This window comes from Panthera leo, chromosome E2 (genome assembly GCF_018350215.1).
Source record: "Panthera leo isolate Ple1 chromosome E2, P.leo_Ple1_pat1.1, whole genome shotgun sequence".
NCBI lineage: Eukaryota > Metazoa > Chordata > Mammalia > Carnivora > Felidae > Panthera > Panthera leo.
In genome coordinates, this window is record NC_056693.1 from 6,772,136 (window position 1) to 6,787,582 (window position 15,447).

The 15,447-nt window shown below is 40.9% G+C and overlaps 1 protein-coding gene and 1 long non-coding RNA gene across 7 annotated transcripts in view; one reads left to right on the forward strand and one right to left on the reverse strand.

Moving 5' to 3' along the window:
• The window catches only part of LOC122209065 (zinc finger protein 613-like), a 36,607-nt gene extending 28,660 nt beyond the window's left edge, over window positions 1-7,947 (forward strand). For 3 of the 4 annotated variants that reach the window (XM_042920678.1, XM_042920679.1, XM_042920680.1), the window contains one exon: window positions 6,056-7,947. In XM_042920678.1, the coding sequence (XP_042776612.1) occupies window positions 6,056-7,659 (1,604 nt within the window). In that variant the 3' untranslated portion in view covers window positions 7,660-7,947. The remainder of the gene's footprint in view (window positions 1-6,055) is intronic. The other variant, XM_042920681.1, reaches the window with a different exon arrangement.
• Window positions 1-15,422, reverse strand: part of LOC122209094 — a 53,412-nt gene extending 37,990 nt beyond the window's left edge. The window contains exons 1-3 of one of the 3 annotated variants that reach the window (XR_006197444.1): window positions 15,329-15,421; window positions 12,944-13,051; window positions 3,769-4,622 (exon numbers count right to left, since the gene is read on the reverse strand). This is a non-coding gene — a long non-coding RNA (uncharacterized LOC122209094). Of the gene's footprint in view, window positions 1-3,768; window positions 4,623-12,943; window positions 13,052-15,328 lie in introns of those variants that run through there. The other 2 variants (XR_006197442.1, XR_006197443.1) reach the window with 2 other exon arrangements.
• Between the last annotated feature and the right edge of the window lie 25 nt (window positions 15,423-15,447).

Below are 15,447 nucleotides of genomic sequence, written 5' to 3' on the forward strand. Positions count from 1 at the left end.
CCGAAGTGGGAGGCTTAACCGGCTGAGCCACCTAGGTGTGCCCCAAGAGAATTTCAGTTTTTAAAAAAGACAATGATAATGTTTAAATAAATATTAAAAAAAATTTTTAATTTGAAATTCTCTTGTACTTCTGTACATCTTAAATCCTGGCCATGCTGTGATTACCTTGAACCTTCTCTAGTCTCTAGGGTATTTAAGGTGTCTGCTGTTCCTCTTCTTTAATTAGGATACAATTTCTTCTTCTCAGTTCCTAGCCTAAATAAAGCCTCCTGTCCGCTTTACTGTAATTCCTTTGTATATTTGTTAATTCTACTCTTTCTTAATTCAACTTAGATTTTGTTAATGGATTATTGTCCCTAAAGCTTTCCCTTGTCTCCCCATAGATTGATGACAGTAAGTTGCAGTTGACCCTATTATCATCCATGACACAGAAATTTTATTTCTTTCAAAGACCTAAAGTCTCTACTCTCAGAAAGGGGGAGGCATAAATATAACAAAAGTAAACATGCAGAGTTTCAATTTTATTAGATGAAAAGAGTTATGAAGATGGATAGTGATGATGCTTGCATGACATTATGAATATAAACTGTAAACTCAGAGTGGTTAAGATGATAAATTTTGTGTTGTGGATTTTATCACAATTTAAGAAGTGGGAAAAGTACATAGAAACTATGTCTAGTGGTGAAAAGGGCTGTGAACACCAATCCGTTGGCATCACGGAACAGTGGGTGGAAGGGATGGGGTCTGCCCTTCTACAAATAGGAATGTCTGTGGACTACAAAACGCCTGTGAGCAGAGGATGAGTGACAGGGAGTAGGTTTCCTGGGTGAAAAATGAAGAGAATGGGAAGTGCAGAGCCAGAGGCAAGAATGTGTCTGAGGAACATCAAAGAAGCCTGTGTGGATACTGCAGAGTGAGCAAGAGGGAAAATTACTGGAGATGAAGTCAATGGAGTAGTGGTGATAGGTTGGTTGGTCATGGAGGGCCTTGTAGTCCATTCTGAGGACTTGATTTTACTCCTAGTAAAGTGAGAAACAAAGTTTATAGTATAGCAGTGACAGATATAATTTATATTTTGGAAGTGTCACTTTGACTATGGGTAGACTGGAATAGGGCAGAAGTTGAAGCAGAAAGCCAGATAGGAGACCTGGTCATTGGTGGCTTCCCTAGGCTTGAGATGTGAGTAATAGAAGATTCTGGATTTGCCATCAAAATAGATATCAGGTATCTTAGTTTCCTAGGGCTGCTTAACAGATAACTGTAAGTTAGGTGGCATAAAACAACAGAAATTTACCTTTTAGTTCTAGATGCTAAAAGTTGGAAATCAAGGTGTTGGCAGGCTATGTTCCCTCCAGAGTCGAAATAGGAATCTTTTCTTGCCTCTTTCTAGCTTTTGGTGGTTGTTGGAAATTGTTGGCCTTCCTTGACTTGTAGGAACACCCTTCCAGTCTTTGCTTCTGTCATCCTATGGCCATTTCCGTGTATATTTTCTGTGTCTGTGTCCCAAATCTCCTTTTCCTTATAAAGATGCCAGTCATACCCTAATCCAAAGTGAGCTCACCTTTTTTTTTTTTTTTTTTTTAAGATATTTAACATTTATTTATTTTTGAGACAGAGAGAGAGAGAGCATGAACAGGGGAGGGTCAGAGGAAGAGGGAGACATAGACTCTGAAACAGGCTCCAGGCTCTGAGCTGTCAGCACAGAGCCTGACGCGGGGCTCGAACCCACAGACCGCGAGATCATGACCTGAGAGAAGCCGGATGCTTAACCGACTGAGCCACCCAGGTGCCCCGAAAGTGAGCTCATCTTAACTTGTTTATATCTGCAAAGACTATTTCCAAAAAAGGTCACATTCACAGGTACCAGGGGGTTAGCAATTGAATATATCTCCTTGGGGAACAAGTTCAACCCACAACATGGGGTGAGAAAAGGAGACAGATGAATGATGATGCTAAGAATTTTTAGCATGAGTCACCAGAAGAGTGACTCTTCTGTCATTCACTGTGATAGAGAAGGTATGTGGGAGGAGGAGATTTGGGCTGGGAAGTCAAGAGTTCTATAACGGAGATTGTAAGTTAGATGTGCTTGTTAGCATCTAAGGGGGGCTCTCTGTTGCAGTTTGATGTACCTGGAAAGGTCAGGGAGAGGTGAGGTGCAGAGAAAGAAATTTGGACCAGATGAGATATCCTGGGGAGTGGATCCAGATAAAGAAAACAAGAGCCTTGGACAGTCAGGGATCAACAGATGAGTGTGTAACAAACATGGTAGAGAGAGAGAGCGCATGATGAGCAAGACAAAGTCAAACATTTTCTTTTTTTTTTTTTTTTTTTTTTTCAACGTTTTTTATTTATTTTTGGGACAGAGAGAGACAGAGCATGAACGGGGGAGGGGCAGAGAGAGAGGGAGACACAGAATCGGAAACAGGCTCCAGGCTCCGAGCCATCAGCCCAGAGCCTGACGCGGGGCTCGAACTCACAGACCGCGAGATCGTGACCTGGCTGAAGTCGGACGCTTAACCGACTGCGCCACCCAGGCGCCCCGAAAGTCAAACATTTTCTAGAGAGTTGACAATGCATCAAGTAAGGTAAGAACTCAGGGAGAAGTAGGTCATTTTTTGTTTGTTCTTCCCACTCAAATAATATATATTTTCACTTTGAATTCTTCCCATGAGATGGTTTATTGCTAAACAAAAATATAGTATTATCTTTCTTCTCTGAATTGTACTTTGGCCCAGTTAACCAGCCACTCCTGAAGATACTATATCTCTATGATTTGGTGGTACCTGAGGCTTCTTTACTATTCTTGTGTCAAGGGCTTGCTTTTCATTCCTCCTTGTACAAGAAGAAAATACATCTTGGTCATCCATTTATGTCTTCATCAAATAACTATTGTAGCCAGGTTGGAGAGAGACCCACACTTTTCCATCTGTATATCAAGGATTTCTTAAATGCCAGATTGGTATTGAAGGAGTTTTCATTATAATCTTACCAACGCTGCTTCCTCAGAGAGTTGGGTTTTATTAGAATAGGGTTCAGGGCCCGCATATGTCTTTATGCAGAGCCCCCCAAGGGTGCTATTGTGACCCAAGCCGATGAACTACAGTCCTAACACACAGTAAAAGAGATTGAAATTAGTGGGAAACAAAGTTAAGTGTTTCTCTACACCAAAGATTTGATAAGCAAAGATTGGACAGATCTTCATGTAATATTTAGAAATGAAGCTTTTGATTGTGTGAGATGTTTTTGCTGTAATTCAAGGCTCTACAAAATTCAAGCAAATAATAAACATAGGGACTACAGTTGACCCTTGAGCAACACAGGTTTAAAAGGCACAGGTCCACTTATACACATTTTTTTTTCCAATACAGTTCTGTAAATGTAATTTATGATTTTTTTAAAAATTTTTTTAACATTTATTTATTATTGAGAGACAGACACAGAGCATGAGCAGGGGAGGGGTAGAGAGAGGGGGAGACACAGAATCTGAAATACGCTCCAGGCTCTGAGCCGTCAGCACAGAGCCCGACGCGAGGCTCGAACTCACAAACTGAGATCATGACCTGAACCGAAGTCGGTCACCCAACCAACTGAGCCACCCAGGCGCCCCTAATTTATGATTTTTTAAATAACACATTTTTCTCTAGCTTTTTTTTTTTTTTAATAAGAATACAGTATATAACACATATAAACAGACAAAATATGTGTTAATGTCTTTATGTTATCAGCAAGGCTTCTGGTCAACAGTAGACTATTAATAGGTTTTGGGTAAGTCAAAAGTTAATGTGTATTTTCAACCACAGGGAAGGGGGGGTTGGCACCCCTAACCTCCCATGTGGTTTAACAGTCAACTGTGTTTTAGAAGTTTAGAAGAAAAGTAACCTAAAGTGGTAAAGAAGGAATGGAGAATGATAGTATCACAAAGTACCTTACGTTGCAAGAGATATAGCTAGGCTTTGAAGAAGATGATGAAGAAACATGCCAAAAAATTGGAAATACGCACAGCCATATGGGGACTGTCAAAAGATTGGCCTAAAACCAGCCACATGAAGGTCAAGGTCAGAAAGTATTTGTTGGAGACTAGTGAGTGGAAAATTGGGTAAACTGGGCACACTATGCTAATGTAAAAGTTTATCACCAGGTTACTTTTGTGATTTTTCCATGTTAGCAATTAACAGGGCACGGTAGAGGTTAGGTTTTCTAAATTTCTGTAGGTAGGCACTGTAGCAATAGTAAGGTGTAGCCAGATGTTCTAAGTAAAACTAAAGGCAAACCTGCCAGAGTCTTGATTCAGGAGGAAGGTGGTCCATTAGGACCCCTTAAATGATACCCCATAACCTAACTATTAATAGTCTACTGTTGACCAGAAGTCTTGCCGATAACATAAAGAGTGTAGAATTAAGGAAGAAGCTGTTAGTGGCAAGACGAGAGATTAGTCTGTCAGGGACAGTGAAATGGGAGAAACTCCAGTATGATCTCCATGCAGGTACAGTATGATGAAGAAGGTGACAGTTCCCACATCTGGTGCAGCAGATCTGCTTGTAGAGAAGACTGTGCATGTTGTAAAAGTCTGTAAGGATGATCATGTCCCTCTTTCTGTGAGAACATGAGAGAATGTGTCACACCTAGAAGAAAGGTTAGAGTGTTTGGGAAAGTTCATTTGATGATGGTCTACATAATGAACAAGAATGACGTGTTTTAGCAACAAGGTGAGCACCCGGAGTCTGTTAGAATTTTTTTGAAATCAGATTCTATGCATCCAACATTCCGACTTGTCTCTGGGATATTTGTTCTAACACTGGGTCCGCTTATTTCTCTATCAGTGTGGTTGATGCTTGGGTCTCTTCAGCGGTCTCTCAGAGTCCCAAAGCTCTGTATGTTGAAATGACTAAGGTCATAGTCTTGTGCCTTCATCTGCTTTCAGTCTTGACCTTCTGAAATGTGATCCCGTTTAACACTCTGACCTTAGTGATATTTACGTTCTGATGATTTCCACATATCTCCATTTAAGACCTCTCTCAAGTTTCATATATATCTGACTGGGTTTTCCATGTCTGTACTTGGATATCTAATAATTACCTCAAGGGTGATGTGCTTCAAAATGCACTTGTTCTCATCCCATTTGAACTTGAACAACATCTTCATTTTATTAAAAGGCATCACCCACTTACCCATTAGCTCAAGCCAAACACTTAGGAACACGCTTTGATTTCCTCCTGTTACTTATCCCCAGATAAATCCAGTAATGGGTCTTATCCATTCTTCAAAACACATCCAGATTTCTTCCACTTTTCATTCCCTTTGCTTCCTCAAACTAGGGTCACATTTGCAATTGCCTACTTTCTTCTTTTTCTTGCATATTTATTCTGTTTCTCTTTCCATCCTTAGAGTAGGAGTTCAGTGAAAATAAAGAGTATTTTTTTTATTTCTCCAACACTAACATGATACCTGGTATATGGTAGTAGCCACTTAAGAAGGATGTATTGAATGAGTGGATTTTGTCTCTTACCATTTTGAATCAGGTATCCCTCCAGCCTCTGTGATCTGATGCTGCTAGTGACTTCCTTGTATTTTACTGTCTCCAGGGCCTTACTTACAAAGCAGATAATTCTTGATCTGTTGTGAATTTACCCTATATGACACTGACAGCTGTCATCTTTTGGTTTGTTGTATTTGTATTACTGTGTTTTTAAACATTTCTAACAGATAAGTTAGTGTTTCATGAGTACAGAATTTTTTTAGGTGGGGAAGATAGAAATGTTCTAGAGATGGATGATGGTGGTGGCTGCACCACAGCGTGACTGTACTTAATGACACAGAACTGTACGCTTAAAAATGGTTAAAATGGCAAATTTTACCTTATGTGTATTTAGCTACAATTTTAAGAGCTTTTTTTAAAAAGAGATAAGGAATATGTATACAAGGATATGCTTGGAATTTCTTTTATGTTGATACTAAAAGTTTTCCACTAAAGAGCCAGCCCACCCCACAGTACTTTTGAAGCAGTTTTATTCCATATGATGGTCGTGGAAAGATTCACCGTTGTCTTCTTTCCTAGAAATTGAGAGAGTTGACGATCATCTGCCTCAGCACTTAGAAAATCTCAAAATGCCGAAGAGGATGGAACAGTGTTATGAACTGAACACATGTGGAAAGACTGTTCATCAGAGCAAAAGTCATTTTCCTTTCAGGCCAAATCATGATAGGTTTCATTTACGTGGAAAAACTTTGAAGCCACACTTAATCAACCGAAGTAGAAGCTGTGACAAAGAGCCGGCTGAGTCTGGTGGAGACGGGAGATCTTTTCTCAGTGCTAATCACAAGCAAACTCACACCGAAATTCAATTCCATGAAAGTAGAAGGCCCACCAGCACTAAGTCACAATTCCTTAAACATCAGCAAATACACAAAATAGAGACGGCCCACGAATGTCCTGAATGTGGGAAAGCCTTCCTCAAGAAGTCTCGGCTCACAGAACATAAGAGAATTCATACAGGAAAAAAACCCCATGGGTGTAGTGTATGTGGGAGAACCTTCTCCAAGAAGTTCAAGCTCACTGAACATCAGCGAATTCACAAAGGAGAGAAACCCTATGAGTGCTGTGAGTGTGGGAAAGCCTTCCTCAGGAAATTTCAGCTTACTGAACATCAGAAGATTCATACAGGAAATAAACCCCATGGCTGCGGTATATGTGGGAAAGCATTCTCCAGAAAGTTCAAGCTGACTGAACACCAGAGAACTCACACAGGAGAGAAACCTTATGGATGTACTGAATGTGGCAAAGCCTTCTGCAGGAAGGCAGAACTCATTATACATCAGAGAAATGAAAGAGGAGAAAGGCCCCATCAGTGCAGTGAATGTGGAAAAGGTTTTGCCAGAAAATCACAACTCATTCTACATCAGAAAACTCATACAGGAGAGAAATCTTATATATGCAGTGAATGTGGAAAAGGTTTCATTCAGAAGGGCAATCTCCTTATACATCAACGAACTCATACTGGAGAGAAACCCTATGGATGCATTGAATGTGGTAAGGCCTTCAGCCAGAAGGCGTGCCTGATAGCACATCAGCGATTTCATACAGGAAAGACTCCCTTCGTATGTACTGAATGTGGAAAATCTTGTTCACAGAAATCAGGACTCATTAAACATCAGAGAATTCACACAGGAGAGAAACCCTATAAATGCAGTGACTGTGGGAAAGCCTTCACTACAAAGACAATGCTCACTGTCCATCAAAGAACTCACACAGGAGAGAGACCCTATGGATGCAATGAATGTGGGAAAGCTTTCTCCCACATGTCATGCCTTGTTAAACATAAGAGGATACACACAAGAGAGAAACATGTAGATTCAGTGAAGGTTGAATATTCTTCCACAGAGGGTCACAGCTTATTAGATACTAGTGAATTCATGCAGGGGAAAAGCCCTGTTAATACAGTGACTGCACAGATGCCTTCCGCGATCCCTCAGACCTCATTAAATATCAGTGGGCTCCTCGCAGATAGGAATGCGGTCCTAGTGGGACAGCCAGCTGCCAGATGTGCACCCTCAGGAAATAACGGAGAATTTGTACAGGAGAGAAACCTTATGAATGCAGCGAATGTGGTTGTGCCTTCAGTGGTCAATTACATCTTATTTTATGTCACGAAAAACACATAGAAAAAAACTGGCACATTCTATTACGAAAAGCCTTGAGCAATAATGTCTTGCTGATAATATGGTTATACACGAACAAAACCCATGAGTGCAGAGGCTAGTTTTAGAAGACCGACTCTGTCTGTCATCAGTGATCAACATAGCTCATCAGGGAGCTTATAGTGAGTAGAAACATGGCAATAGTGGGAAAGTCCCTACCCTTAATATGTCAGTTCATACTGAGGAGAAACAGGAGGCAATGAACGTGGGGCACCTAGGTGGCTCAGGTCATGATCTCACGGTTCGTGAGCTCAAGCCCCGTGTCGGGCTCTGTGCTGACAGCTCAGAGCCTGGAGCCTGCTTCAGATTCTGTGTCTCCCTCTCTCTCTGCCCCTCCCCCCGCTCAGCTGTCTCTCTCTCTCTCTCTCAAAAATAAACATTAAAAAAAAAAAAAGCAGTGAACATGGCTGGGATTTCAGTGGTACATTATGCCTCACGCATTAGCAGGTAAAATCACAGAGAAATAAAACTGTTAATCCACTAATTGTGGAATTCCTTTAACGAAATACTAAAGTTCTTGTGAAACAAAGGTTTGTGAAGATGAGGAACATTTGAGAGCTTTATGTACCTTTTCTAATTTGACCTATATGTCATGTAATACACCTGATGAACATTTTCAGACAGGGTACCTTGAACCACATTCCTAATTACCATGTTAGTGATTCCATAATTTAGAGGAGATAGTTTCTGCCCTACATCACTGGCTAACATTATCACACTATATTCACTTTTCCCATTTGTGGATTCTTTTTTTTTTTAATTTTGTTTTAGAGAGAGAGAGTGTACGCATGTGAGCTGGGGATAGGGGCAGAGGGAGAGAGAGACTCAAGCATGACCCTGGGATCATGACCTCCACTGAAATCAAGAGTTGGAAGCTCAACCAACTGAGCCATTCAGAATTAAAACAGGGCCAGGAAGAAATTAAGTAAATAATAAAACAGGGCCAGAAAGGACCAAACTTTCCAAGTAACCTCAGGTGCACCTCTTTCTCTTTTTCTAAAATTTTCTTCAATTCTAAAATTCTTCAGTATCATATAATGTTTACCCTGTTGCATTTCTTTGGCTTTAGATTTTATTTCAGGCAACTTAAGTCCTTCAAAAAGAAATGAATATTTTAAACTCATGAATATAATTTAATGTCCTTTGATGAGTTTAAGTTCAATTTAAAAATAAGAGCAAGCATTACACAATGTCACCATAAAAGCGATTTTTAAAATTTTCTAGACCTGAAAAGATAGAGAAACCAGGTTTGCAAAATGAACTAAAAGCCCAAGTACAATTAGTAATTTAAACCTACACATTAAATAACAAAATACATTCCAACAAAGCTCTCAGTAGTCATTTTTGAAAACATGAGAAAGTAAGGTAGGCAATCTGAACACAAATTAAGAGGATTACTTCCATTCTAGCTCTCCCCGTCCCTTCCCTGATTATTGAATTCTCAGAATGCTGGGAATCTGAAGTTCTAAATGCCTGGATAACTATCCAGTTGCCTCCCCTTGGAGGCAGTACCCTGTCTAACCCTAACTTTTGCTTCATTGATGGAACCACCCCAACATTCTTCCTAGCATCTATTCCCATTTTCTCTCAACTCAGAGGGACTCTGAGTCCTACAAACATGAGGAAGACAAAAGTAGATCTTCATAGAATCAGCCTTGGACTGGTATCTCATGCTCCACAAAGCCAGAGAGACTTGGATTTGGACCTAGAGTAGGCATAGGGTTTCTGGAAGAGTAGGGTGAATCTAGTGCTGGAATTACTGAAGGCCTGTAACCAGCCTGGAAAGTATTTTTGGAATCTGATATGTATAATTAGTTAAATGTAGTCAGGGGTAATCACAGGGGCTGGCATAAACAATACAGGAAGAAGTTCAGACCACATCTACTGGTGAAAAACTGATCTGAAAAGGGCATGAGGTCAGGTCTCAGGGAGAAACTAAAGGTAGAGGTCTGTCAGACGAGATAGTTGAGTGGCATTTAGGCAGCTGATTTTTTTTGTAAATGACCTAAACTCCACTAGAATCACTTGGAGAGAACATTTCACTTGTTTTCTTCGAGATTTTGGTATGGAATATAAAGACCTTGGGTCATGTATAAACGTTACCAATTTTAATACAAACCATATTACAATATCAACTTTATGCGCAAGTGTAAGGTCTTGAATGTAAGTTATACACTGTAAAAGTTAGACTATAAGCTTCATGAGGGTAGGGAACTTCTGATAACCCCTGTATACAAGATGTCTAGAAGAATATGTGATATAGGGTAGGCACTTGATACACATGGTTAGTTGACTGAATCCCATCCAATAAGCAATCTTGCTTAACTGAGATTTAAAGCAGGGCCAGGAAGAAATTAACTAACCAAATAAAACAGGGCCAGAAAGGACCAAACTTTTCAAGTAACCTCAATGTATCCCAAAACAATTCTTTGTAAGAGGAGTGCTTCAAGAATATTTGTAAGAGAGGCGTCTGGGTGGCTCAGTCGGTTAGCATCCAACTCGGTTTGGGCTCAGGTCATGATCTCACAGTTTGTGGGTTCGAGTCCCACGCTGGGCCCTGCACTGACAGTGCAGAGCCTGCTTGGGATTCTCTCTCTCTGCCCCTCCACCCCCACTCTCCTCTCTCTCAATAAATTAAATAAATAAATAGAGTGCAAAAATATCCTGATCTCCCCTGTTGTACCTACTCCCCCATAATCCCATAATAAAGTTGACAAACCTATCAGGCAGGAAAATGTGACCAGTGTTGAAAGACCAATCAAAAGTGACCTAGAACTGATATCAATGCTAGATTGAGCGAACAAGAACATTGTATAAACGGTTATAGCTGTATTCCATTATATCAAAAAGAGGAATGATTAACATGTTAATAACAACAATGTCTTGGGTTGATAAGTAATACATTTTACTTCATATTTTATAAACCTTCCCAGAATACTGTTGTTTGTTCACTATCTTGATCAGAGAGTGAAGGGCAGTTAGCAGTTTCCCCTAGGCATTCCTCACAATACCTCTTTTGCCACTTGGCCAAGAACATAAGGCCGCCTTTTTTTTTTTAAGTTCAGGTTCTCTGAACAGTTTTTCACTTTTTAATAAAATCTTTTGTTCTCACTATGCTTAAATTTGTACTTTCTTTTGCCTTGCCATAAAGTTCACTGATGTTTTGCATACACGAATAGGGTAAACTATGTTTACCTGTTACCCACCTGTTTTTCATTTTGGATAGTTTGTATTGCTGTGTCTTTTCAGTTCACTAATTTTTTCTTATACAATGTCTACTCTGCTAGGGACACCTGGGTGGATAAGTCCTTTAAGCTTCCAACTTCAGCTCAGGTCATGATCTTGTGGTCCATGGGTTTAAGCCCCACATGAGGCTCTGTGTTGACAGCTCAAGGGCCTAGAGCCTGCTTTGGATTCTGTGTCTCTCTCTCTCTCTGCCCCCACCCCTCACTCACACTCTGTCTCCCTCTTTCTCTCAAACATAAATAAACACTAAAAAGAAACAATGTTTACTCTGCCATCAATCCCATCAAGAGTATGTCTTATTTCTAGAAATTTGAATTGGGCCTTTCTTTTTAGATCATTCATATCTCTATTTAATATGGTTTATTTTTTGGGTCTGGGTGGCTCAGTCAGTTGAGTGTCTGACTTCAACTCATGTCATGATCTTGGGGTTCATGGGTTCAAGCCCATGTGCTGTGCTGGCTCTGTGCTGACAACTCGGAGCCTGGAGCCTGCTTCAGATGCTGTGTGTATCTCTCTCTTTCTCTCAAAATAAATAAATAAGCACCAAAAAACAAAAACAAAACATGGTTTACTTTTTTTTTAAGTTTTTATTTAAGTAGTCTCTACAAATCACAACCCTGAAATCAAGTCGCATACTCTACCGACTGAGCCAGCCAGGCATCCCAACATGGTTTACTTTTAACCTAATTGTGACAGTATTTAAAGTGAGTTTTCAGTATTTAAAGTGAGTAGTTCAGTTAAGCATCTGACTCTTGATTTTGGTTCAGGTCATGTTACCATGGTTTGTGAGTTCGAGCCCTACACTGGGCTCTAGTGCAGAGTGTGCTTGGGATTCTCTCCCTCTCTCTCTCTCAAAAATAAGTATTTTTTAAAAAAGTAGGCAGCATATAGTTAGACCTAGGTTTTTGTTTGTTTTGTTTTTTAATCTAGTTGACAATCTCTTTTTATTGGGGTATTTAGGTCATTCATAATTAATGTGGTTATGTTCAAATAATGTGCAATTTATTATTTATTCTATCTGGTTTTGCTCTCCTTTTTGTCTTTTTCTACCTTCTTTTGGAGTAGCTATGTTTTATGATTATTTATATCCTTTGTTGGCTCATTAGGTGTAACTTTGTTATTTAAGTGGTTCCTTTAGAGTTTACAGAATGTATCATTCACTTAACAGTGTATCTTCAAGTTATCATACTTTTCACATGTAGTACTAGAATCTTGTAATAGTATACTTCAGTTTTCTGCAGCCAGATCAGCCTCGTTGAAGAGATTATCTTCTGGATGCTCCTGGGACACTTTTTTTTTTTTTTTTTTAAACCCTAGGATATATTTTTAGGGGATGGATAAACTGGCTTTACATAATTACACATTAGCATTTCTAACTCCATATACTTTCAGAATCTTTAAAAAATATGAAGAAATTTCTGGCATTTAAACTTTAGGCCACCTTTGAGTCAGGTTACATTCAACCAACAAAGCAAACTAAAGCCATTCTAACTGAGCTTACACATTAAAGCCAGAATCCATTCATGGTCAGCCCATATTGTTAAGTTTGCCTGATCCAAATTTTTATTCCTTTTTACCATAATCCCACAAATGTTTCCCAGGATTCTCTTTATATAAGCAATATATATAAAAAAATAAATACTTCATAACTACATTGTGTTTATCCAAGGGATGCAAATTAAGTTAGTTGGTTTAATTTTTTTTTTTTTTTTTTTAATTGAGAGAGGACGCAAGTGAGCAAGGGCGGGGTGAGAGAATCCCACAAGGGGCAGAGAGAAAGACAGGAAGAGAGAGAGAAGCGGGGCTCACCCAAAATGGGGCTCAAGCTCACCTAATGTGGGACTCAAACTCATTAACTGTGAGATCATGACCTGCGCCTAAGTCAGATGCTTAGCCGACTGAGCCATCCAGGCACCCCTCACCACTGTATTAGACTGCTTTGGCTGTCATAACAAAATAACACAGAGTGGGTGTTTGAAACAACAGAAATTCATTTTCTTACAGTTCCTGAGGCTAGAAGTTCACAATCCAGTTTCCAGCAGATTTGGTTTCTGGTCAGGACTCTAGCTGCCATCTCCCCATGTCCTTGCAAGGCATTTCCTCAGTTTGTCTGCACAGACAAAGAGCACTCTGGTGACTCTTGTACTAAGGACACCAAACTACTAAGATCAGAGCCCTACCCTTTGACCTCATTTAATTTTAATGACTTCATTAGAGGTCCCATCCCCTAATATGGCCACACTGGGTGTTAGGGTTTCTACCCGTGAATCTAAGAGGACACCAACATTCAGTCCATAATATTCCACCCTTAACCACCCCCCAATTCATGACCTTTTTGCATGCAAAACACATTCCATCCCAACAACCCTCAAAGTCTAACTCATTCCAGCATCAACTCTAAAGTCTATATAATCTAAGTCTCATCTAAATCAGATATAGGTGAGACTTCTGGTACAATTTACCCTGAGGCAAAATTCCTCTCCAGCTGTGAACTAAAATTAGAGAGGTGATTCACTTCCAAAAAAAAATGGTGGGACAGGGGTAGGATAGACATTCCCATTCCAAGAGAGAGAAATTAGAAGAAAGGGGGTGAAGAAAGGGGGTGATGAGTCCCAAGCAAATCCCAAACCTAGCAAAGCATATCCCATTAGATCTTAAGACTCAAGAATAATCATCTTTGGAGTGCCTGGTTGGCTCAGTCAGTGCATCCAACTCTTTTTTTTTTTTTTTTTTTTAATGTTTATTTATTTTTGAGGGAAGCAGAGAGAAAGGGAGACACATGATCTGAAGCAGGTTCCAGGCTCTGAGGTGTCGGTGCAAAGCCTGATGCGGGGCTGTACTGCATGGATCACGAGAGCATGACCTGAGCCGAAGTCCGACACAACCAACTGGGCCACCCAGGCACCTCTCGGTGGGTCCAACTCTTGATGTTGGCTCAGGTCATGATCCTGGGGTTGTGGGATGGAGCCCCAAGTCTGGCTGTGTGCTGAGCATGGAGACTGCTTAAGATTCTCTCTCTCTGCCTGTCCCCCGGCTCTCTCATTCTCTAAAAATTATTTTTTCCTTAAAGCATGGAAGCTAATAATACAGGCTTTAAAAAAAAATAATGATCTTCGGTAATTTATCTTTGGTTATGCTCTGGCTGGTAGGCATTGCAGGCAGGACTCATAACAGTCTTGCAACTTTACATTCAAACCATCAATTTTACATTCTGCATGTCAGTAGAACGTTAAGCTCCACGAAGGGTATTTTTGTCTGCACTTATAGCTTTTGTATCCCCAGCACGCAGAACAGTGTTTGCCACATTTTATAAGCATCTGCTGAGTGAATGAATGAATCATTAATCCCTTTAATGGGGAGGCGCTCTGATTGTGGTTGTGTAACTATGGGGAATGAGTTTTGCACTGGGAGCTCCTCAGTTTAATCATTTGGGCTGAAATATTGAATACAACCACTTCCCTTTCTTAGAGTTTTTTTTTTTTTTAAGTTTTTAATTTTAAATACAATCTACCCCCAAGATCAAGAGTCACATGCTCTACCAACTGAGCCAGAGAGGCCCCCTCAGCACTTTTTTTTAAATGTTTTTAATTTTTTTTTTTAATTTATTTTTGAGAGAGACACAGACAGAGTGTGAGTGGAGGAGGGGCAGAGAGAGAGGGAAACAGAATGGAAGCAGGCTCCAGGTTCTGAGTTGTTAGCACAGAGCCCAACGCGGGATTGGAACTCACGAACCGTGAGATCAGGACCTGAGCCAAAGTCGGATGCTTGGCCGACTGAGCCACCCAGGCGCCCCCCCCCCACCCCCCGCCCCCGCATCAGCACTTTTGATGCAAGGAATTTTCCATCTTTATGGAAGGAAAATCTTGCCCAGCCTTTGGCTCCTTCCACCGTGGGAGAGCCACGATCCTCCATTGGCTCTGCCCCTTCTGTTGACCCCTAACAACCACCAGCCACATTTTCTCCTACACAAATCATACCAAGAGCTCTATGATTCTGTTTACCTACTCTCTGACCAACGGCTTTTTCAGCGGTTCTCTACACCCTAGACTGGCCTGAAATGCCACTTTCTCCACAAAGCCCCCTCTAGCCAGCATTCCCAAGATGCTAGCCGGGTTCCCTCCCAACTGTTGTTCCCTTCGGCTCGGGCTTCCTCCCGGTCGAACTTCTACGCTGGCTGCGCCCACCCGGCTTTTCCCTAGCCTTGAAATCAAAGTGTCAAAGTCCGCCACCTTCTCGGCCCGTCCCGAGAAGAATTCTGGGCAGGCCCGAGTTTCTGAGAAGCTAAGCAGTTTATGCACTGCCCCTGGTGGAAGTTGTAAATTCGGGGCCCAGGGGGTCAAGTGGCCTGGAAATGAAGTGAAATAAAGCGTTTTCAATAGCTTCTCACCGTCTTGGGCCTTCCCGCGAAAAACAGAAAAAGAGATGACCCCCGCGGTAGGGCAATAGGTGGAGAACTGGCTGCTCCCTTCAAGTAGCCTGGAGCGGGCGCTGCAATATGACGTCACA